We start from the raw sequence: 25,080 nt of genomic DNA, 5'->3' as shown, positions 1-25,080 counted from the left end.
AATTTTGACTTTGTTAGTGGCATGTACTTATCAATGTCCTAGTTGCTCTGTTAAATTATTTTGCAACTGGTTTGAAATAACTAAATTAAACTAAATTGTTTTACTCTGTTTCAATATGGATAGCATAAATCCATATTAATATATGTTTTAAATAGTATGTGATAATTTGATATGATATGATATTTTTATATTATCAGTACTATTTTAAGAAAATAATTTTTCAATCACTTTTGAATTGGAAAATGTTTTTAGAAATTCAGGTGACATCTATAATCTGTATAGGTATAATTATACGGGTTATGGGTGTTACATTATATCGCTTTAATACATATATTTTATATTTCTTTTTATTTTATTTATTTTATTTTCACTTTGGTTTAGGTCCAAGTCCAATAAAGAGTCTAAAGGTCCATTCGGGTCCAAAATGAAGCACAACCGAGTAATACCAGCCTGACCCAACAAGCAAACCTGGAGGCCCAACGGATTAGGGTTTTACACTTAGCATCGACACCGCAATCAACCAAGGTCGTTGGGTCAGGCTTTTAGATCCAACGACTAAAAACACATCAGGTCACTATTTCAACAGCGCATGGAGGCCACGGGCTAGCAAAGTTACCAATCGGTCGATATCTTCGGCACCTGAAATTGGAAAATCGCAAAACTACGAAACAAACATGTTCCATAAACACCAAAGATCGGAGCAAATACGGAACAAATACATTCCATCAACCCAAAACAGAAAATCCCTATTAAACCTAGATCGAGCCACTAAGATTCAAGGGGAAAAAAAATCCCTTTGAGACTAATATAAACACCGGAGAACCCATCGAAATAATACACAACAAAAACAAGGCAAACACAGACAAAAAACACAAAAATCACTCGCAAAACCTCAAGGAAAATCACACAAACAACGAATGAGAAGCTTTGATCATGCTCGGGGGTAGGGACGGTCGCTGATAGTCAAAAGGTTATCATTAGGAAAGGTAAAATTCGAGGTTTCCAACTTAGATCTACGCTTATAGGGTCCTTTTTAGGACAAATAGGCTTTGATTTCGTGACTAACGAATCGAGGAGAGCGTTTTGGTGTATTCGGTTCGGAGTGGCGGCGGTGTAGGGCTAGAGTGGTGGTCGGCCTTTGGCCGATTGGGGGCTTGGGTTGAGAGGTTTTTGAAGAGGGGGAGATTTTTTGGGTTTTAAGGGGTATTTTTAGGGGGACCTTGGTGTAATTACAAGATAGTTAAATTATTTTTGCAGTCCCTAATACTTTAATGTATAATTCATTTTAGTCACCTATTATAAATTGGCCCTTGAATTTTGAATTATTTCGATTTAATCCTTGATTATATTTCCCATTTTTGCAATTTAACCCCCCAATTTTGATCCTTTAATTTTTTATTTATTTCTTTTTTATTCTCTTTCAATTTTGACATGTTCTTCATTTGTTTATATATTTCATTTTTAATGTATTTTTCTTCCTTTTAATATTATATATATATATATATATTATTTTATTTATTTTAAAATTTAATACTTTCTTCATTTTATTTTATTTTTCTCTTTTAACATTTTTTTTTGTTAATTTCTTAATTTAACTTTTTTCCTTCTTTGATTTATTGAATATTTATTTTATTTTATAATCTAACGTTTTGTGACTTTTTAGGGGCAATTTTTATCAATTAAAGGTAAGTAATTCGAATCGAATATTTAAATTTTAATTTAACTTTTAATTTTCACAATTAAGACAACTGAGAAATTAAATTGGTACTGAAAGGGCAGTACAAGGGTGCTAATCTTTCATTGACTGTAATCGACTCCCGAATCCTACATATTTATGATAAAACGCAGATCGGGTAAGATGATAAATTAAGGTGTCCGATCAACCTAATTAATTAAATAAATGATCGGTGACGGCTCCAACATGTTTCATTTAAGTCGAAACCCGATTTCGGACCCACCCGAGGGACGATTACTACATATATTTTGATAGAATGTACAATAAATATGATTTTAAAAATATTTAATCTTACTATATATATATATATATATATGATATACAAAATTAAAATAAATTTATTTAATTGTTAGGCGTTTGGATGGGGAATGTGAGATTCCCCCGGGAATGGAATCCACATTCTCCCGTTTGGTTTGGCTGGAAATGTCATTCCCGGTAATGTTTTATTACCAATAGTAGATTTTTTGGGGTATATTACTGAGAATGTCATTACCTCTATTCCCTTAGGTATTGTAACATTACCGGCGTTTTGTACTAAAATGCCCTTAATTTTTTTATTTTTTTTCAAAAATATCATTCTTCTGTCATTGAATAATAAAAATTCTATGAAGGTTAAATTATAAATTTATCCTTAAATTATTTTAGATTTACAAAAAAGTCTATAATTAAAATTTTATATGAAGTTCAGGGTTAAAATAAAAATTTAACATTTCATTAAACCTTTTTTATATTTTTAATTTTATAAAAAAATTATATAAATATTATGAATTTAATTTGTTAAAGAAAATATATAAATATTTTACAACTTGTAATATTATACAATTATATAATAAGGACAATTTGGTCAAATATACATTTTAATAATCTTTTATTCCTTTAATCAAATACGATAATCTTACATTACTGCTAAACCAACCAAACACAAAATACAACATTCTCAGTAATCATATTCCCTGGTAATATTTTATTCCCACTGATAATCTTACATTCCGTGAACTAAACGTACCCTTAATAGATAATGGATGACAAGATAAAAAAGGATCATTAAATAATATATATATATATTTAAAAAAAAACCCATAAGCAATCGAAATAAAAGCAATAAGACAAATACTAAAAAAATCACAAGAGTGTTTGTTAGGCTAAAACCGCTATAGGAAGAAACCAAGCACAAAGTCAGAAGATCCCACATCTTTTTTCCTTTCCTTTTTCGCTTTCCTTCAACTTCCCAAAATCTGGCAACCATTGAAGGATTGAGAGCTCGTTCATCGTTTAAACCAGAGATCTTCGATTTTAACAGCAACAACCAAGAGTGTAGGCCTTGGCGTCGTAGGTTGTCAATGGCTTTCTCCTGGGGCTCCTCTCTCAGGATCACTCTTCTTCTTCTTCTTCTTGCTGCTACTGTTTTTGCTTGTTTTACCCTCCCTGTTGAAAAGGTTTGCTTTTTCTATCTGTTACATGTTTTCTTCATCTGGGTGAATTTATTTTCTACTCATTATTCTTAATTTTTCTTTTTTCTTTTGGTTTTCTGATCTGGGTATTTCTTGTTTTTCTCTTTTGGATTGATAATTAGATTTATTTGCTAATTTTTTGGGGGGTTTTTTATCCGATTAATCTTGTTCTTTCTTTTTTGAGGTTCACTGGATTTTTTTGGGTGTTTGTATTGATTAAGATTTGAATGTGTTGGTGTTTTCTACTCCAATGAACTACCTATGTGGCGCATTGTTGGTTCTGTCTGTATATATCACTTCCTATTCATGAACTACAGGGTATGTTGTTATAAGTGCAAATTTGTGATTTTGTTCATAGGTTTCAGGATTAATTTGCAACCAAGCCTCTACTTTTGAACTCATGCATTTATCTAACTGCATTCCACTTCTGAAACCAATACCAATTGCAAAGTTAGAGTAAATATAAGACAATATTTATGAGGAGAAATACAAAATTAAGTAGGGTCATGATCATGAATTCTTTGTTGCACGCTCAAATTTGAAATCACAAGAAAATCCATAAGATCAAGAGAAGGAGAGTAGAACGGCTGAGATTTTTTTTGAACTCAAAATTGTTTTTGCACAAACCCTCAACTCAGCATTTAGCCCTAAGCCAAAACGCTGCATTCAAGCTAAACATAAAACACAGCAAAACGAAAACGTATTCATAATGACAAAACTTACTTAAACGACCAGGTTTACTTAAACTATAAAACGCCTCATATCATTCTTAAGGATTCCGGTTCTCCTTAGCTTTCCAATTATTAACTGTTAGTATAGTTACCCAGTTGTTTTTTTGGTAGATTCTTTTTGTCGATGAACGCAAGTTTTCTTGCAGATTCTGAAGGATTTTTTGTTATGGGTTGACAAGGATCTTGGACCTTGGGGTCCACTTGTGCTGTAAGTCACTTGAAATCCTCTAGTAATTTCTTTTAGCTTCCATTAACATCTGTTATTTTGTTTACTTAATGCATTGCATTTGATTTGGTAGCGTGTCCATCTAATAAACATGATATAAATTGTTCATTGCCGTCAAGACAGGACATAGAATGCCCCTCAATGAGTATTAATCTTAGCCTCATTGTTATGTAGTATACCTCTAAATTTGAAGCTTTGGTGTTGATAACTGCCTAGTTTTCTAGTGAATTGATTAGCCTTGGATAACTTAATTCTGAAGTATTGGAATTTGTTACCTTTCAACTTCAGAGTTCTTTGTTGATTTGCAGGGCTGTTGCTTATATTCCTTTGACAGTCTTGGCGGTTCCAGCTTCAGTGCTTACTGTAAGCTTTAAACTCCTATACTGAATCTTCATTGCAGCCAAATTGTTAGCATTTTGTGTCATCATGGATTTCTTTCTTGTTCATGATATTTTAACTTATCATTGGTGTTTCTCTCCTTGTGTGATATGGAGTAACGATCCTGATTCTTGCATTCATTCTTAGCGGTTGTTTTTTGTAGAGTAGGGATGATGTCCATTCCCTACTATTGTCTACTATTATGGAAGTAAAATCCATTCAATTCTTGATGCAGATTATTTACTATACATGGCTGTTTTAATTACCTGTTAATGAACTTAGAATTAGTTTCTATAGACGATTTAGTAGCTCTATAAGTATCTGGATCTGGACATGCTCAAACATCTAGAATAATGATATGGTAAATTGTGGATCTTGTTAAATTGACACGTTTTGGTTAAATTCTATGCTGCCTACCGGAAAATTAAAGCTTAAACAAACCACTTTAACCCAGAATTTTGTTTTTCATTTACCAGAGAACACTAAAGTATGATTGACTAGCATTCTTACAGTTAATATGACATTAAACTATCCCTACGATCTTTTAACTTCTTTTTTCTTATTTTTCTGCAACCTGTTTTCTTAAATTTGTTATTTATGTTGTATATTTTACTCATCATGTAAAGTTGTAGATTGAAACCTCCTTCCAGAAATCAAATGAGAAATGAATAAAATTTAAATCGACCAAGTACTGTGTTTCATTTTTCAGCTTGGTGGTGGCTATCTTTTTGGACTGCCTGTGGGCTTCGTTGCAGATTCTATTGGTGCAACTCTTGGTGCAGGAGCGGCATTCCTTCTTGGCAGAACAGTATGTTAACTGATTTGTGATGAATTTTTTTATTGTCTTATTACTTTACCATCCATGGAAAAAAAGCAACTTATTGATATGTTGGATATTGGTTTTTACTAAACCTTGTCACTTGCTTTGTATTTAGTTCAATTTCATATTTATTTCTATCGCCTCTCTTTCAATTTTCATCTTATTTATTGTTCTTATACAGATTGGGAGAACATTTGTTGTTTCTAAGTTAAAAGATTATCCTCAGTTCCGGTCAGTAGCAATTGCAATAAGGAGATCTGGCTTTAAGGTTTGTAGTCTTGTTATTTTCTAAAGGATGACTTACTGGTTCTATCTCTAACTCTTTATTAAATTGAAGTTATTTGATAAGCTTTGCCTTAAATCATGCTTAACTGAATGCATCAGCATGGGTTAATAAATGCGATTGTACCTCGATTTAATGTTAATGCTATTATCCAAATAGTGAAAAAAACAAAATTTCTGTTCTTCCTAAGTTCGATAAGTTCGAAGAACATTGATTTAATAGAAGAAAAGTGTCTTTTCAGGCTTTCAGAAAATGATGTTTTGGATTATCTCGATAAAATGTTGCTTGTTATTTCTCCTTGTGGGTATCTTTCTCATGCTACATTCGTGCATTTTTGTTCTTTTAACATGAAATCCCTCCTTGCAATGTCCACTTCACCCCCAAAAAAGAAAAATGGAAACTACTATTTATAGTTTGCCTGATGGATTGGTGGCAACACATCATGTTAGTTTATATCAATTGATGGTTTTTTTAGAAAATGGATAATCACTATTGAAGATAAAAAAGGGAATAGCTTTATTTATTGATTGAAATACTGTCAGATTTCTAAATTTTCTTCTGTTCTTGGACAGATTGTTTTGCTGCTTCGACTTGTACCCTTGCTCCCATTCAACATGATGAATTATCTGTTGTCAGTGACTCCCGTTCCAGTTCTAGAATACATGTTGGCCTCCTGGTTAGGAATGATGGTATCTGCATCTCAATTACTATCACCTACTGCTTATTCTTTCCAAAAATTTCAGCTTGCTATTTATGCGTGTTTCCCTTTTTTGTGGTTTTGTCATGCTTCGGATTTAACACTGAGAATGGTGTTTGTTACAGCCAATAACCCTTGTTTTAGTTTATGTCGGAACAACTCTTAAGGATCTTTCTGATGTGACACATGGATGGAATGAGTTTTCAACTGCACGTTGGGTAACTTTTGTTATTCTTCATATGACCAATTGTTTATCTATTTGTAGTTTAAGTTGTTGGCCCCATTATGTAGTTTGCTGAGGTATGCTTTACTTGTGGCCCCTTTAGGCCAGGAAAATGTACTTAACTATTTACTTCTAGTTATTTTCTGTAAGATTCTTTTACTGTGACTGACAAAGGAGCACAAACTGAAACCTGGGGTGCATGTTTTTTTTTTACATTTGGCAATCCTAATTAGGACAACAAACATGCTTTTTGTACTTCATCTTAATTCGGTCTTGTGTTCTTACAACCCATGTTTGCTTTATGAATGCAGGCATTTCTTATAATGGGCCTTTCTGTGTCTGGTAAGCTGCAAAGCACTGAATATATGAAATTTTGCATCTCTATCTCTCTAATTTTTCTCCTTTCCCCCTTGCAATGCATCTATTTTTTAGAATACAAAACTTTCACCACCCCTAATAATACTTTTAAGCCATAATTTGTATCTATTTTTTAGAATACAAAACCTTCACCACCCCTAATAATACTTTTAAGCCGTAATTCTCTGTTTTCATGTGTGTCAGATACAGCATGTGTTCAGAAATTTGTTTATAAGTTTTTAATGGATTTGGAGGATATTTATTAGCGCTCATGTCATACAAAAAAATTGTGGAAATGAATCCTAGTAACATAGATAAAGAAATATAGGATCTGCTAGATGATTCCTATGAAAATGATTTCCTCACCTTTATTTTGTTAATGCTTTAAATTCTAGAACAAATGGTTGTCAATAAAATACTCAGAACTTACACAAAAATGCAATTATGTAATTGCACAATAACCTGTGTTTTTACAGTTCAGAATTTTTTGACTTGAGTGTTCTTTTTTATGCAGTGGTTTTAATGATTTGTGTGACTAAAGTTGCCAAATCGGCTCTAGATAAAGCCTTGGCGGAAAATGAGGATGTTGATAGCATTGTAGGCTCACCGACGTTACCTATTGTGGGTGAAGCACCCGGAAATCTCCACCAGCCTCTTATAATTAAGATAGATGCCATCGACGATTCTCATGAAAAATGAAGCGGCATTACTTGTAAATTCTTCTCCCCCTTCTTTATATGCTGTTGTTCACATTAATTTTCCAGTTGGTTTAGTTTTCCATAGAGTTGATTATATTGAGAATAAGCCATTTAAGTTTAGGTTGCTGAATGAAAATCAACGAAGCAATTGACATATTGAGAGTATGCTGGGTTTAGAGATCGCTCTTTCTCAATTTCTTGCACTGCATGTGCTTTATTTACTTGTGTTACGTCCTCTACTCCTGTATGATTGTTGGGTATTTCATGAACTTTAATATCTCTACAGTTACGTCCGAGTATGGAATTTAAATGAAGTTGGAAATATTGGGTACGAGTCTTATTTTATTATAGAATATTCTGAACATTAATTAGAGATTTATTTATAGTATGACTTGTCTACTATCCTTTTTATGACAGAACTTTTTCTAATATTAGAGTAGAGAACAATAAGTTGTATGAAACAGATATTAAATAGAATAATTGTACAAAGTAATTTGAACTAGAAGTTAAAAATATAGTTCATTTGTAAATTTGTAAAGTATCACAAATCAACTTCGAGATTCATTTACTTACCTTCAATAGATATATTTCTCCTACTAGTTCAGCATCTTTCTCTGCCATTCTCTGCATCTTGTCACTGGAAATTAGTTTAAATTTTTGAAGTTCTCCTTCCTCCTTGTAGCACTATATTTTTTCTCTTCTTTTGAGAATTGAATGTCATTTCATTTAAATCCAGTACAATAGTATTGTATTTTTTCATCCAATTTACTCCAAAAACCATGTCACTCCCTCTTTGAAGAACCCTAAAATCATGATCAAATCGGTGCCCCTGCATCTTTCACATCAATTACCTGCTCTTAGCAGTGTTGTATAGTTTTTCTCAATTAGCAACAGTAATAGTCAAGGGGTTGGTTGGGATCACTTCCACTCCTTCCTTAGCTCATGCCTCTGTTACGAAACTGTGTACTGTCACTGTTAACAAGGATGTTCAATGGCTTACCCTTGATCAAACCTTGTATTCTCAAAGTATTATGACCAATGCTACCGGTCAAAGCATTGATGGAGATTTCTAGACCTTCTTCAAGAGTTTCCTTCACTTTTTCTTCTATAGGGGGTGTAGATGCTAAAAGACCTGAAGCCTCTAGATTGTAAGAGAAGCTCTCATGTTCATGTATTATGGTGACTTGAGTGGGTTTCTTTTGATGCATTTCAAGCTGATCATATTGTGAAGACTTAACAATCTCTCATTGTTGCTCATGTCCTTTTTCTTTCTTAGTCAATAGCTTTAAAATCCTTTTCATGTTGGGTTGAGTTTCTACTGCCCAAGATTCGATGCTATTCATTTTTTCCTCTACTGTTGCTCCATTTTGTTTTTGATGTTGTCTACTTGTTTTTGAAAAGCAGTAAGGTTTGCATTTTCTGCCATGGTTTGTACCTTCTTTGGTCTTCCTAGCTTGCTTGGATAGATGTTAAAACCGGCTATAGATACCAAGTGTCACGATCCAACCGTGGAATACTTGAGAAATTGAGAAAGAAGTCAGATATATTGTAGAGAAGATAATAGATTGAGAAAAATTCACAAGTTTTTCATTGAATTTTTATAAAAAAAAGAGTTGTTTAATCATATTAAAGATTTTTTTATGAAAGTTTAAAACAATCTAAACAAAAGTGATACAATTGTGTTGGTAAATATTTGTTGAAAGAATGGTATGCAAATGATATGATTTATCCATGTGTTTTTATAAAAGGATTGGAATCAGAATTTCTCATAATTATAATTTATATTGAAACTCTTGTAGAGCTCAAAAATAAATTAGATTGTTTACAGAGTAAAAAATGAAACATCTTAGAAAAACAAATTTATCTCAGCCTACAGATATATGTTCATCAATTGTCCTACACAAAATATTTTAAATGTTTTGTAAGCAGCGATGGAAAATTGTGCGACAGCGATGAAAGTACTTTCTTGGGGCTTTATGTACACGTAAATTTTTGTTCCAATGAAGAACAAAACAAGAGAGAAAGCGTTGGGATCCCAAACTCTAACGCTTAGCTAATATCATTTTGGATATAGACCACAATAGTTTAAGTGATCATCAAGATGATTGTTTGAGTGGTGTACTATAGACTGTTGTTTCCTTTTTGGCCTTCTTCGGTCGTTAAATCGAAATATTGATGAACACGAAGGGTTTGATTCCAATGGATAACCAGCATAAGCTGGCCATCAAAATGTTGAGTTGGGAGTTATTGTAGGGTATGCATTGGTCGTAATTTAGTTCTTCGTCGGTGCACGGTGGAGGGCGCAACCATGATAATGAAGCTCTTAACGTCATGATCATCATTCCCTGCCAATTGACAGTTGAAATCAATGTTAAGACTGTTGCTGTGAGGTTCAATGTTCATGATGATGACTCCGTAAATCAGAGAGATCGGATAATATTTTAAAATAGGATAAACTACATTTAGTCCCTCACTTATTTTCACGGTTCCGTTTTGATCATACAATTATTTTTTTTTCAAAATCATACCTAAAGTTATGTTTTTCTTTCATTTTGATCACCCTCCGTTGAAAATTAAACAAAACTACTGACTTGATAATTTTTTTTTATTTTTTCAAGATGACGTGATATCATCTTATGTTGACATGTCAACATTATCATTAATTTTTTAACGATTGGTTATCAAAATGTAATGTTAGGCATGATTTTGAAAAGAAATATAGTTAGATGACTAAAACGAAATCGCGTGAATAAGTGAGTGACTAAATACATAGTTTACCCTTTAAAGCATTAAGAGCTACATGCACCATAAAGATGCAAAGAATCCAGAAACGATGGTCCAAAATTTGGCTATGAATGCGTCGAAAACATATGCACCGATAACAGGTGTGTGTGTGTGAGGTTAGAATAGATAGAAATAGATTGAGGTATTTAATATTTGTTTGGGGCAGGTGTAAACGGGAGGGATGGAAGAAAGACTGGGTGATTCAGCTACTGCTTTAATGCTTGTTAACTTTGGTTGGTTGGTTACTAAGAGATTCTTGTGATGGCTAGGAATAAATTGGAATTGTTGCAGTCACGTGGGAAGAGATAGAGAAAAACAAAGAGTTTTTTACTACAGACCGGAAAGAGAAGGAGCTGTGAGTAGGGTGTGCAAAATTACCAGATCCGGACAAAAAAGCCGGGGTAATTTTCTTAAAAAAATTACCCGGGGTACCCGGCCCGACATTTTTCGGGTCGGTCTGGGTCACAAAATCTAGTTTTTCCGGGGTACCGGTTAGTTTTTATTTATTTATATATTATATATATAATTAATTATTTATATTATGGATTATTAGATTTTGTATTTTAAACTTTTAAATTTTATGTTCGGATATTAAAATATGTAATTCGAAGTTTCGAACATTTAAATTGTGTATATATTTTCGGGTAGAGGTGTGCAAATTTGGGTACCTGAATTTTCGGTCCGGGTCAATGATTTCTCGGCTCGTGTCCCGATCCGATGTTACGGGTACCCGGTAATCGGTTATCCGGTACCCGGTTTTTTTTATTTTTTATTTTCAAATTATTAATTTTAAAAAAATATACACAAATTTAAATGTTCGAAACTTCGAATTACATACTTTAATATCCGAACATAAAATTTAAAAGTTCGAAATACAAAATATAATAATCCATAATATAAATAATTCATTATATTTTATATATATAACAAAAACTAACTGGGTAACCGGGTACCTGAAAAAACTAGATTTTGTGACCCAGGCCCGACCCGGCCGGGTAATTTTTTGAAGAAAATTATATGTTTTTTAGGTCGGCGGGTCGGGTCAACCGGGTCGGGTAATTTTGCACACCCCTAGCTGTGAGAGGAGAGTCAAACAATCGGTCAAGAGAGTGTCATCTCAATCGGTTTAGTGCACTATATCAACATTCTATTACGTCATAAATAGTTATACTCAAATTCGAGACTTTTAGATATAACAATCATCCTTTAAATCATTGAGGTTGTTCGATTCGACGAGTTAGGTTGAATTCAAACTTGTAATTAGAGATCACTTTAACCGCTTCTAATGAAGCAACGATTGAAATTCCATAAGTTAATCGATGACTGCCAAACTCAAGGGATCCTAATGATCTACAAGTGAACCTGAAAGGAGCAATGACAACAAGCAAAATCCATATGATAATCAATATATGAAAATCCCTTCTAATGATCTACAAGTGAAGCAACTATATATGGTAATAAATCAATAAACAAATATTGAATGCCAACTCGACTCGAAATAAATCATAAATCAGCCTCCAAGCACCACTCAAGCCGCTGCTACCTGCAGTCCGGTGGTTTCGATGACTATGGTGTTGCAGAGACCACTTCCTGGGGAATCTCCACTCGGAAAAACGCTCATCAAACCTCCAAGCACTGGCTCTACTATCTTGCACATAGAACATTAAGCAGCACATGACATAACATGAGATCGACGAAATACTGGTGTCCGATCTCACCGTCTCTCCACTTCATCTTTAGGGGAGCCCTCCCGTAATGAAAGCCATAGTTGCACCTATTATCGTAGTGCCATGAATAAGTCATATCGAAGTTATCAATCACACTCGAAACTAGCCCAGCTTGCCTTAGTTTCTCCAGAACAACTCCATTGAATGCTTCCACCTTACTAGGATGGACCGGAAAACAACTTGTGGCACTGATAACCCTCTCCGCCTCACCGATTCCAGAATGTCTTTCCAGAACGATGCTGCATACTCAGCCCCTTGAGAAAAATAATCGAATACTCGACCAGTGAACACCATCATGCAAGCCTGAGTTCATGATGATAGTGTCTGGGACCGTGTCCTCTGAGAAGTACTTTAACAAACTCCGAAAGCCTTCATCTTTCAAAGAATCCAAACCTAAGTAATTCTGTGTTCCATTACAATGACCATTGAAAATGCTAGTGATCTGAACTGTCGGAGACCGATCTTTCGGGTTTGAGAAGTTCATATCAAACCTTCTAGGCACGGATTTGATCTCAGGCAAACCTAACACAAAATTAAGCATGTTCCTGATTGTATGACATGATTCAAATCACCCCAGAAGAAAATCCACCTGTTCTTCAAGCAATCCCAACCAGAATCAACCGAAACCAACCGAAACAAACAATGGCTTGAATATACCCATCCATTACTCTCTAAAAGCCCTAATGAACGATTGCACCATGGATTGAGACATGGAAAATCCGGTGCCGCATTGATATCGGCCGTCGTTACTAGTTCGACAATGATCATTCTTTCCATGTCTAGTCCATCTACCAGACCAAACATCTCTATTGAAATCAGATTTTTGGCAAATTTGCAGTTGGGGCAGTTAAGCTCTAGTTTTAAAGAACCTAATCCCTATATGGCGTAATTGTGTATCATATGCAAATCTTGCGGGTGAAATTTAAGAACTTGGAAATTTCTAAAAAGCAAAATAACAGTGAGATTATAATCACCAGCAAAATCAGGATGAACCTGAAGGGAAACTAAGTAAGAACCATTGCCAAAATCTTTCACCAGAGGCCTTTTCCATGAATCTCCAAAAAGATCAACTTCAAAGTAATCCCCACCTAAACAACGAGCATTCCCAGATTCATCAACAGCTTGAAACACGAAATCATGGATTTCACCAGCTGATAGCTCGACTGATTTCGCTTTGTCCAAACCAGGAATCTTGATTTCCATAGTTTGAGAGTCTTTACAGGGCTCTCCTCCTTTAGCCAATCATCTACTCAATAGATTTGCAGTAAAGTTGTTCTCAAGCTCGGCTGAAACCCAGTTCAAACTCGACAAGTCATTGGATTTCGTTGAGTTCTCATCGGCAGACTGGGTGTCATTTTTGGTTTCAAGGGAATAATTAACACTATAAAGGGGGGAATGGGAGGTTTTTAAAGTTGGATTTAAGGTAAGATTTGGAAGGGAATGTGAGGGATTTTGGTAACTTTGATTGATATTAGCCAAGGAGTTCACTTTGAAGATAATGTAATCTTGTTTAAACTGCCATGATTGGATAAAGTCCTTGATAGTGCAGCCATCGATGCTCCAAACTATCACCATGCCAACGAGAACCAAAGTTGTTACCAACCCAAAACGCCATTGATGCACTGGAACAAAGCTCCCTCCATTCTTTGGCATCTGCAAATAAAACCTAGCCAAAAATAATGCAAAAAACAAAAAAAAAAAAAAGGAAAAAAAAACTTTTCTTTCCACCACCAAGGAAGAACAGAACAGTGGAATATGCTTTTTTAATGGAAACACCCAAGAATCAATAAAGGCTTATAATTTGACGACATAGCCCATTCCGATAAAATTTTTCTCAAAGCACGAAACTTGAGTTTATCAATGAAAAGAAAACAGTGAAAATATTAGCGATTAAAAAGTAGAAAAAGGAAACAGCTGCAAACCTGCAATTTACTTGCTGAATATGTTTCTAAAATCAAAGAGAAGACGAAGTTCTTTAATGATCTGGTGCACTTCTACTGTAAATATCGCCGGCTTCACCAAATAAACAAGAAAAACTTTGGTTTTGACAGATTGATTATGAAACCAAAGAGATTTCTTCCCCGCTCTCTCTAATGTATATATACGAGGGCAAATCCAAAGACGCGTCCTAGTTAACTCTATCTTGGTTTCCTTTCTCGTACTAATTTAATAAAATTATAGTATAACATCAGTTTGTGCTCTAAAAAATAGAAAAAAAAGCATGGAGATGATGGTGGTTTGGATTTATGTTAGGATATTATGTTGGTGTTGTAGTGACGAGTAAAAGTGTCATTTTTTATCGATGATAAAAAAAAATGCGTCTCCCATCAATGAATTTGTTTTGATTTTCTAAAATTTGAATAATATCATCTTAAAAAGTCGAGTCTGGTCAATAACGATTTCTTTCGTATGTCAAAATTTACTTTTTAGGGTTGTCAGAATCGTATTTCGGTTAAGTTCGAAATTGAGCTTCGACTTGAATAAAACAGATTAGAGTTGACACCGATAATTTATTTTAAAACAAAAGGATTGATCAGATACCTTATTTCTTACTTGATATGCGTTTTACTAAAGATGTGTTCGATTTGGGAGTCGGTTACAGTCAAGGAAGGGTTAACACCATTGAACTGTTCTTTCGGTACTACGTAATTTTGAATTGTATTTAATTAAGAAAATTAAAAGTTTAAATCAAAAAGTAAAAACACGATCCAAATTGTTTACCTTCGATTGATTTGAAAACATTCTTAAAAAGTCAAGAACTTGTTAAATAAAAAAAAGGTAATAAAAATAAATAAAATGAAAAAAAATAAATGAAATAAAAAAGAGAAAATAAAGGAAGTAAAGAAAGATAAAGAAGAAATAAAAAAGACAAAGTAAAGAAAAAAAGTAAATAAAATAAATAAAATGAAAATAAAGAAACAAAAATAAAAAAATAAAAAATAAACACAATAAAGAAAGTAAAAAATAAAAAAATAAAAAAAAAATAAAAATAAAGAAAAAGAAAAAATAAAGCAAATAAAATAAAAAATAATAAAAATAATATAATAAATAAATAAAAGCAAAAAAAAAATATAAAGAAAATAAAATAATAAAATAATATATATATATATATATAAGTATTAATATTAATATTAATAAAATAAATAAAGGGAAGAAAATATATAAATATAATATTAATACTAAAGAAAATAATATATAAAAAATGTAATATTAAAATAAAAACAAAAATACGAGGGGATCAAATTGAAAGGTTGGTAATTTAGGGTGTACTTTAAAAGAAAACTGGGGTAAAAATCAAAAGTAAGGGGAAAAATAGAGGTTTTAAAAAAACCCGAGGGACTGAAATGGGAATTTTCCCCTAATTATCGAAAACACGCGGATCTCATTTCCGGGTCGGGTCAACACACGGATCTCACGGGGTCTATGGGTCACATATTTAAGTTAAAAATTCTTCTAAATTTTTTCATTTTCTTCATTTTAAACACAGACCCCCTTTGGCTTCTATTTATCTCGTTTGTTCATCAATAGATGAACAGTTGCCTGGGTTCTTGATGAACCCAGAAATTACCACCAACACGTCCTTGTCGGCCGTCGTTCATCGACGACAAAAATTATTTTTTTGTTTTGTTTTTAAAATCTTTTCTCTCCCTCGGTTTAAAAATCAAAGTGGTTTTTTGAAAATAAGCCTCGGGGGAGAGTAAATCTAGGAAAGAAAGTCTGAAAAATCCTCCCCCTTTGTCATCGTCTGAAAAAAACATTATTATTGTGTTAATAATAGCTAATTTTTGTAATCAACACTATTATTTTCACATTGAATATACATACAAAACACAAGATTTTTAAAAGTGTTTTGCGTGTAAAATCTTGTGTTTTATATGTATATTCAATGTGAAAATAATAGTGTTAATTTGGATCGAATCACAGATGACTCTCTCGCTGTGAGGTTGAGTTGAACTGAAAAATTCTGAGCACAATATCCTTAGTCGTGAAGTTGAAACTGGACTCCAAGCTTTGCCAAGTAGCTCATGAATCATCTTCTAGCTCAAGATACGTCGTCGTGAAGCTAAAACTTGATCTGAAGACTTTGATGTTGTTGTGTTACAAATGAATCATTCGTAGTGAAGTTGGGTCAATCTTTTGGGTACGATATCCTTCGTTGTGAAGTTAAAATTATGGATGGCTTATTCGCTGTGAAGTTGAGATTTTAATTGGATATCCTTCGTTGTGAAGTTTAAATCTAATATTGTGTAAGTTGCGTTGTTTCGAGTCCAAAATCCTTCGATGTGAAGTTGAAATTGACTCTGAATAAAATTTAGAAAGTTGTTTGTTGACAGAAGCTCCTTCGCTGTGAAGTTGAGCTTTGAATTGGATATCCTTCGTTATGAAGTTGAAATCCAATATAGAGATGGATGTTGTTTGTGGGCACGATATCCTTCGTCGTGAAGTTGAAATCGTGGATGGCTCATTAGTTGTGAAGTTGAGCTTGGAATTGGATATCCTTCGTCATGAAGTTGAAATCCAAGGATTGTTGGCACGATATCCTTCATTGTGAAGTTGAAATCGTAGATGGCTCATTCATTGTGAAGTTGAGCTTTGAATTGGATATCCTTCGTTGTGAAGTTGAAATCCAAGGGTTGTTTCACCAAATTGGTTTTGAGTTGGATATCTTTCATCGTGAAGTTGAAATTTAATCTCGGGTAAATTGTGTCGCTTCGAGCCAATATCCTTTGATGTGAAGTTGAAATTGACTCTGAATGAAACTGAAAAGTTGTTTGTTGAGTCCAATATCCTTTGTTGTGAAGCTGAAATTGACTCTGAATGAAACTGGAAAGTTGTTTGTTGAGTCCAATATCCTTCACTGTGAAGTTGAAATTGATTCTGATTGAAACTGGAAAGTTGTTTGTTGAGTCCAATATCCTTCATTGTGAATTTGAAATTGACTCTGAATGAAACAGGAAAGTTGTTTGTAGAGTATCCTTTGCTGTGAAGTTGAAATTGACTCTAAAAGCTGCACAAAATTATGTATGCAAAAAATGATGAATGTGATACTCTTAAGTATGTCTAAGATACATGCAACATGAATTGGTTATTTTATCTTCTGGATGGAGTCTCATTTTTGTCTGCCAGTCTTGTATTCGGAATCGACTATGCCTTATTTTCTTCTCGGGTTGCAGCCTTTCACATTTGAGACTGTCCTGTTTGAAAATGTTTTTTTTCTCATTTCTCTTATTTTAGGAGGGAAAGGAAAAAAATATATAAGAGTTCTGTAAAATATTGCTCCTTAATTCAGGCTTGCAATCGAATCAAATCATAAACATGAATTCAAAGTATATCAAAGGAATCAATATCTCTTTTAATGCTTTCAAAGTTATAGCTCTTTGACAAATATCTGAATTGATGAGTTGGCTCCAGGTTGGCTTCCTAATTTCTAAGGTTTCAACCATAAAAAAATGTCATTTTTTCTCAGTCATTGCAACATGCCTTTTTATTGGCTTGGCATTTTAATTGGATGCGGACAAAATGACGTAACTAGCATGATCAATTACTAGACCTTCTATTTCGGTCCTATGAAATCCTCCATTTGTTCAAGCTTCGTAGGCTCTTCTAACAAAGGTAGTGCAAAAATATCGGTCTAAAAATGAAATTCTTGAGTGCTCGTGTGAAATTGACTATAACAGGTATTCCTTAACTCCCTTAGTCCATCATTACCAAAAATTTATTGTTTAGATAAATTTGATTTAATTTACCATTGTCTCGCTAGCCGAATCCATAAAGCCGGGGCTTTTAACAAATTGCTTTAGAGGGAAAGCTTAACATTATAATCACTTTTATCATGTTAACTGAAGGGTTTGTCTCGTCACAAAGTCTTCGACCTGAAAATAGCAGTGGAGCAAACACCGAATTGCCAAGTATCCGAGCATTGTCATGGTTTGAACGTAATCTATTCATAAAGCCAGGGCTCTCGAGTTTCCTCTATAACCAATTGCCTTAGTGGAATAGCTCAGCTTTACGGATTTAATTTCTTAAGATTGTCAAGAAGAACATGTTATAGTCTAGGTGTTTGTTGAAAGTAAAAAATTTCATCTTTAGAGTACAATTTCCAAGCAACTGACCTAAACTAGATTCACCTACTCGACTATTCTATCTGTAAAGATTTTGATCGTCATTGAATGTCTTAAAAAAAGTATAGTAAAGTCATATGCAAAAGATGCCCCATGTTGTCCGCACTTATGCACACCTAAATACCAAGCCTATGAGAAGAGAATGCTATATTGGTTATTTACAAGAGAAGGGTACGATGTTTGAGCGTATCTTCTTGGTTAAGGTCAAAGTCCTTGTTTTACCACTTTTAAATCATGTTACTTTGTCAAAGATCCGTAACTGTGAATCAATTACAGAGTTTTTTTAATTCATTCGATATTCAAAGAATCACACATTTGCAAATTTTATTTATTGCTCGCCATTTTTAAAGTGACATAAATTATTTAAATGTCCTTACAAAAACTTGAGAAATGATGAAAAACAAATTCAAACAAAGTGTTGCAAATGATGAAATGATCTTCCTCCTCACTAGGATGCCCATGAGTTGTTGAAGTTGATCTAGTTCTTGTCACGCATATTCTGCACGATTCTCTTGAATGCGTAACAATTCTCAATAGTGTGCCCCGGGATATCGGTGTGATATTCACAATGAGCATTCTCATCATACCACTTAGGGTATGGGGGCTTCATGGGTTCCACCAGATATGGTGACACTACATGGGTGTCAAAAAGTTATTGGTAAATCTCTTTGTAGGTCATGGGAATAGGGTCAAAATGTTCCATTTCCCTTTTCTTCTTAGGTTCTCTGGAATCTTGTCTAGGAGTACCTGACGGTACAACTGCAGTGGTGTTTGTGCCAGAGATCGTAACACCTTTGTAGGCACTATAGGTGTTAACGTTGTTGATCTCTCTATCATTGTTCTTTATGGGAGGCTTTTTACTGGATTCCCCTCCCTTTATTTTGCCTTGTTTTATGGTCAATTCGACCATCTCACCGACTATAACTAAGTATGAAAAGCTTCCTGATGTGATTGCCACTAGGTGCCCGAAGTAAGGTGCCTTTAGGGTCTATACAAAAGCTTCATAGTTTTATTTTCATCAAAGGGTGGATGAACTTGCACAACCAAATCCCTCCATCTCTGTGCGTATTGTCAGAAACTCTCGTTATGCTTCTTCTCCAAGCTTTGCAGCGTAACTCGGTCTGGTCTCATATCATTAATGTGCTTGTACTGCTCCAAGAAGGATTTAGCAAAGTCTTTCCATGTCTTGATATGAGATCGGTTCAGCTAATTGTACCACCAGATAGCTGAACCAGACAGGCTCTCCAGGAAGGAATGAATCAGGAGTTGATAATTTCCCACATAGCCTGTCATTTTCCGACAAAACATTATGAAGTGGGCTGAGGGGAAACTATTCCCGTCGAAATTCTCGAACTCCGGGACTTTAAATTTTAGTGGAATCACCAAATCCGGGACCAGACTTAGCTCCATTGCATCCACTCCATAGTAGTCATGGTCCTCTTTTACCATCTTCATCTGGTCTTCCAGCAGCTTAATTTTCTCTTCCATCTTCTTCGCTTTATCTTCCTCATCAAAGTCTGGGATATGATAATCATCCGGATGATTGTCAGAGTTGGTTGAAGAAGTTTGTATCTTTGCAACAGATGAGGCTTTCCCTTTTGCTACAGATAAGTCCCCTTGTATTCCAGGTAATATTCGGGTGAGATAACCACCTGTGGGGTCGGTGGTATAGTTGTCCCTTCAGATGAACCTGCCCCTGGTGCAGTTGCTTGTTGTAAACCAGACAACTTGGCCATGATTTGATCGAACAAGGACTTCTGGCTTTTCGTGATGGAATCCAGGGTACTATGACTGTTCTGGGCTATCTTATCTTCCAGTTCTTTTGCAGTTTCAACATGTTTTCCTCGATTTGAGCAATTCTAGCCTCCATTTGTCTTTTCTTCATTCGAGTATTGTGCGGATGATGCGTGTCTAGAGATTGTGGAGGTTAACTCGGTGTTTGTTCTTTCTTCTGATTAGACATGTTCTGTTAGTTGATATGAATGTAAAAACATGAAAAATATAAAAATAAACATGAAATATAAAATGCAAAGTATGAGATGCGTGATGTATGAAATTTTAGAGGCATTGATCCAGAAAAGTGTCTTTTTTTTATAAATAATCCTTATTTAAACAAAACTATTTTATCTTTTAAGAGACATACAAATAATCTAAAAATACATTCAGACTAAATCCTCTAGACCCCAAACAACTTCTAGTAAGTTGACAAGTCTTCTTCCTTCATCTGTTACTGTTGGATGCTTGTCAAACCACTCTGGCTTCCCTTGCTAAGCCATGCAAATGACGAGCTACCTTCTGTACTTGCTCCAGGAAGTCACGGATGACTGCATCTCTAGCTTTCACCCTTTGCTGAGCTTGCTCCCAACGAAATCGCCACTATAACTCTCCATCAAAGGGCACTATCTGAAGCTCCCTTGCTTGCTTCTTGAATCCATCCACAATGGCTTCTAAATCAGCTATGGTTTTGTCATCCCACTCTTGCTGTTTCTGAAGAGACTTCTCTAAGTCAGCTACCTGGATTCTCAAGCGTTTGTTCTAATGTTAATTGTCTATCAAACGCCTCTGAGAAGTCTTCAGCTATTTTTTTAGAGTCTCTCTTTCATCGTGCCATTTGAACTTCCTTTCAAGGCTACTGGCTTCGCTTTTCCAGTACTCAGAAGTTCTTTTCAGATTGGAGTTATTATGGACTTGCTCTTAGTACCCTTTTCTCAAGTATTCAAACTCAAAACAGACATTCTTATGTTCTTTCTCTAGCTTGTCTGCCCGATCCTTCTGAGTATCGGCATCTAACTTCCTTTGGTATCGTTCAACTTCAAGTTATCGTACCATCTGTTTCAGTTCATTTTTCACAGCTTTAAACTCTCCCCTCGCTATTTTCAGCTCGGAAGGAACAAGCTTCAGATGCTCTTCAATAGTCCGGTGTCCTCATGATCTGGCACATGGATGTTTCCATTTTTCCTTAACCTTCGCCACTCCAAATAGTCAGGAGTGAGCATATCTTTGGCAGCCACGGCATCTATTCAGAATAATTTCTTCCATGACTCAGCTACTTCCTTGATCATCTTCTTGTAGTTGTCATCATAGTATACAAATTCTGATTTCGATAGTCCGTATGTTGCTGTGATAAACTATCGTGCCCCATACTGTCGAAGTGCCAAAAGCGGAGAATACCCAACTCCTCCCCATAGTCCAAGTAGGGTCATAGTGTCTAAATCCCCACATCGAAAGAGAATGTCGCTGTAGGTCAACCAAGGAGTTCTCCAAGCCTGATGTGTATGAAGACTTTCATCCATTTTTCCTTTGAGGAATTTCATGCCTTTCAGAGTGATGAACTCTCCCAAAGGCGAATAAGTGGTACTGAATCGGCAGTAGGCAACCCCGTTAGTCTTCCAAAAATAACTGTGAATCCAAACCTGGAGAAGCTAAGCACACCCAATGAACCTTCCTCCGCTAGTCTTTCTGCAGTAGTTGAGAGAGCGAAAGGTCTCAGCTAAAATGGCCGGTGCTGGATCTACTTGCCTCGGGAGTTGTTCAAATAGTTCCACCACAGCTGCATCAATGCACCCCAGAGTCTTTGGGAAGATGACCAAACCATACAAGCCCAGTGCAAAGAGATCTATTGCCTTCCATTCATCAGGGTGGTTCATCATCAGTTGCTTGATATGGATCCACTCAATTCATTCTCTGTTACCTTTGCGTCGAAGTCGGTCAATTACCGATTTTTCATCAACCCTTGCAACCTTGGCCAATCCATTCTTGAAAGGCTGATTTTTGATGTGTTTGATGTATGCCCTCTCCAGTCTGATGCTTTCACAGTGCAACAGTGTAATATATTCTTCGATTGTGGGCACCATGTCCTCCTGGTTAAAGGTGAAACAACTGTACCCTGGGTTCCAGAATTGAATCAATGCTCTGATTAGGGGCTCATCAGTCTTGACATAAAGCAAGAGTGCAATGTCACCATACCGCTGGCTGAACTTCTATTTTCGGTCACCCTTCCAACTGTCCTAGATGTTCCAAAGTTCTTGTATATCATTCTGCTTAAGGCTGACAGAGGCGTAGCTAACCAGTTCTGATACATAGTTTTCCTGAAGACTGTCTCCCTTTTCTTTCCGAGTCTTCTCGGACCATAGTTGTACCTCATCGTTTTTTTATCTCTTGCATTACAACACCTTTGTCTATTAATGTAGATTATTTGTGTATACTAACACCATTTTATGGATCAATATCCTCTTTTTATGATGCACATGCTATATAGACAAACACGAAAGCACAAAGTTAGTAAGATAAAAATATAAATGACGAAAGTAAAAAAGAAAAATAAATGAAAAAATTGCATGAGTCAAATCTTTCTAAGTTTTGAAATGAGGTTTTGGGGTAGGCTCTAATTCCCTGTCGTCTCCCGGTTTAGGTTCTAAAGAAGGTACCCGAGTTCTCCCTGCCGGTGCCCCATTGGCTTGCCAGACCCTTAGTCCTAAACCCATTACAGACTCATGTGGACTAAGTTAAACTCGAGAGGATATATTCCCTTATGCCGCACGGAGAATAAATTCTCACGAAGACATAAGGTATATGAATCTTGAAGGCTACTTGCTAGGCCCGCATGGAGAATAAATTCTCACGAATGCGTCACTTTCACCCCTACTTAAACAGTGTTCGGATCTCAGGTATAGAGCCTTAGATGAAAAGCACGTTTGATAACATGAAACCATTGAAAGAAATCATCAGTGCAACTATTCATTTGAAAAAATATTCAAAAGTAAGTAAAAAGGATTGAAAAGTTACCTTACAATTTAAACTTACCCTTTTTATTAAAAAGACAACTGAAAATTACCTTAGCCTGACTCACTTACCTAGTCCCCAGCAGAGTCGCCAAGCTGTCGGAATCGTCTTTCGGTTGGGCCCAAAATTGGGCTTCGACTTGAATAAAACATATTAGAGTCGCCACCGATCATTTATTTTTTAAAAAATGGGTTGATCGGATACCTTATTTCTTACATGATCTGTGTCTTACCAAAGATGTGTAAGATTCGAGAGTCGGTTACAGTCAAGGAAGGGTTAGCACCCTTGAACTGCCCTTTCGGTACTACGTAATTTCCAATTATCTTTAATTAAGAAAATTGAAAGTTTAAATCAAAAGGTAAAAAATACGATCCTTACTTACCTTCGGTTGATTAGAAAACATCCTTAAAAAGTCGAGAAACATGTTAGATAACAAAAGGTAATAAAAATAAATAAAATGAAAAAAAATGAAATAAAGAAGATAAAATAAATGAAGTAAAGAAAGATAAAGAAAAAATAAAAAAAAGGCAAAGTAAAGATAAGAAGTAAATAAAATAAACAAAATGAAAATAAAGAAACATAAATAAAATAAACAAAAGAAATAAAATAAACAAAATAAAGATAAAGAAAGTAAAAAAATTAAAAATAAAAAATAAAATGAAATAAAGAAAAAAAATGAAGCAAATAAAATAAAAGAAAATAATAGTAAAAATATTATAATAAATAAATAAATAAATAAAAGCAAGAAAAAAATAAAAATAAATAAATAATAAAAATAATATATATATATATAAGTATTAATAATAATAAAATAAATAAAGGGAAGAAAATATATAAAAATAATATCAATACTAAAGAAAATAATATATAAAAAATGTAATATTAAAATAAAATAAAAATAAAAATGAGAGGGGACCAAATTGAAAGGTTGGTAACTGGGGGGATACTATTTAAAAGAAAACTGGGGTAAAAATCAAAATTAAGGGGCAAAATAGAGGTTTTAAAAAAACTCGAGGGACTGAAATGGGGAATTCTCCCTAATTATCGAAAACACGTGAATCTCATTTCCGGGTCGGGTCAACATGCGGATCTCACGGGGTCCATGGGTCACATATTTAAGTTAAAAATTCTTCTAAATATTTTCATTTTCTTTATTTCTAACACAGACCCCCATTTTGGCTTCTATTTCTCTCGTTTGTTCATCAATAGATGAACAACCGTCTGGGTTCTTGAAGAATTATTTTTTAAATCTTTTCTCTCACTCGGTTTAAAAATCAAATGATTTTTTGAAAATAAGCCTCAGGGGAGAGTAGATCTAGGAAAGAAAGTCCAAAAAAATCATCCCCTTTGTCATCGGCCGAAAAAAACCCTTTTTATATTTTTTTCGAATCAAAATGAAGAGAAAGGTCATAAAACCAACATGCAAGCTTGAAAATCGAAAGAAAGGTGAGTCTTTTTTACCTTTATTTTCTTTTCGAAACCTTTAAAAAAATGCTTCGGCTTCACGTGTATTTATTGCGATTGCTCTTGGGATCTTTGCGTGTAAAATCTTATGTTTTGTATGTATATTCAATGTGAAAATAATAGTGTTGATTACATCGTTTTATAGCCTTGAAATTGGCTATTTTTAGAGCGAAAGACTCCTAATGGGATTCTAACATTAATATATTTTTTGATTTGTTGGTGCACCAAAAAAATTGAGGTTGTTATCTTTGTTGCCGTTGGTACCGTGGACTCGCCAGGAAACTCGGTCGTTTGGTTTGTGCGGCGTGAGGAGAGGCGGATGAAACAACTAGGGTTAAGGATGAAACCCTAGTTTCACCTTGAATCTTGGCCCTTGGATCATCACTGTATCTGACGGTTGGGCTGAAGTGGCGCAGGATGATGAGGAGCTAGGGTTCGAAAAACCCTAGATGAACTCGTTCAGGTTGAGGCTGGTTCGGGTTGCAGACGGGTCGCGAGTTACAGTTCGGGCTGCTGGGTCGGGCGTAGGACTTGGGTCTGGGTGCTCTGTTGGGTTGCTGATAATGTGGGCCAGCAACTATGTAATAATTTCGGGCCAAATA

The 25,080-nt window shown here is 34.7% G+C and overlaps 1 protein-coding gene and 1 pseudogene across 1 annotated transcript; one reads left to right on the top strand and one right to left on the bottom strand.

Annotated features, from left to right (window-relative positions):
- The first annotated feature begins 2,864 nt into the window (after positions 1 to 2,864).
- On the top strand, positions 2,865 to 7,767 carry LOC120145864 (TVP38/TMEM64 family membrane protein slr0305-like). The gene is made up of 9 exons (XM_039159587.1): positions 2,865 to 3,171; positions 4,064 to 4,125; positions 4,452 to 4,506; positions 5,231 to 5,329; positions 5,523 to 5,609; positions 6,197 to 6,313; positions 6,447 to 6,539; positions 6,856 to 6,886; positions 7,416 to 7,767. The coding sequence occupies exons 1-9, from the start codon at positions 3,076 to 3,078 to the stop codon at positions 7,598 to 7,600; spliced, it is 825 nt and encodes a 274-aa protein (XP_039015518.1). The 5' UTR covers positions 2,865 to 3,075; the 3' UTR covers positions 7,601 to 7,767.
- A 3,993-nt stretch (positions 7,768 to 11,760) lies between these two features.
- Positions 11,761 to 14,087, bottom strand: LOC120145871 (annotated as a pseudogene).
- Between the last annotated feature and the right edge of the window lie 10,993 nt (positions 14,088 to 25,080).

Source organism: Hibiscus syriacus, unplaced genomic scaffold (assembly GCF_006381635.1).
Source record: "Hibiscus syriacus cultivar Baekdansim isolate YM2019G1 unplaced genomic scaffold, ASM638163v2 tig00110895_pilon, whole genome shotgun sequence".
In the NCBI taxonomy this organism is placed as follows: Eukaryota; Viridiplantae; Streptophyta; class Magnoliopsida; order Malvales; family Malvaceae; genus Hibiscus; species Hibiscus syriacus.
This window is presented reverse-complemented; position numbering and strand designations above follow the sequence as displayed.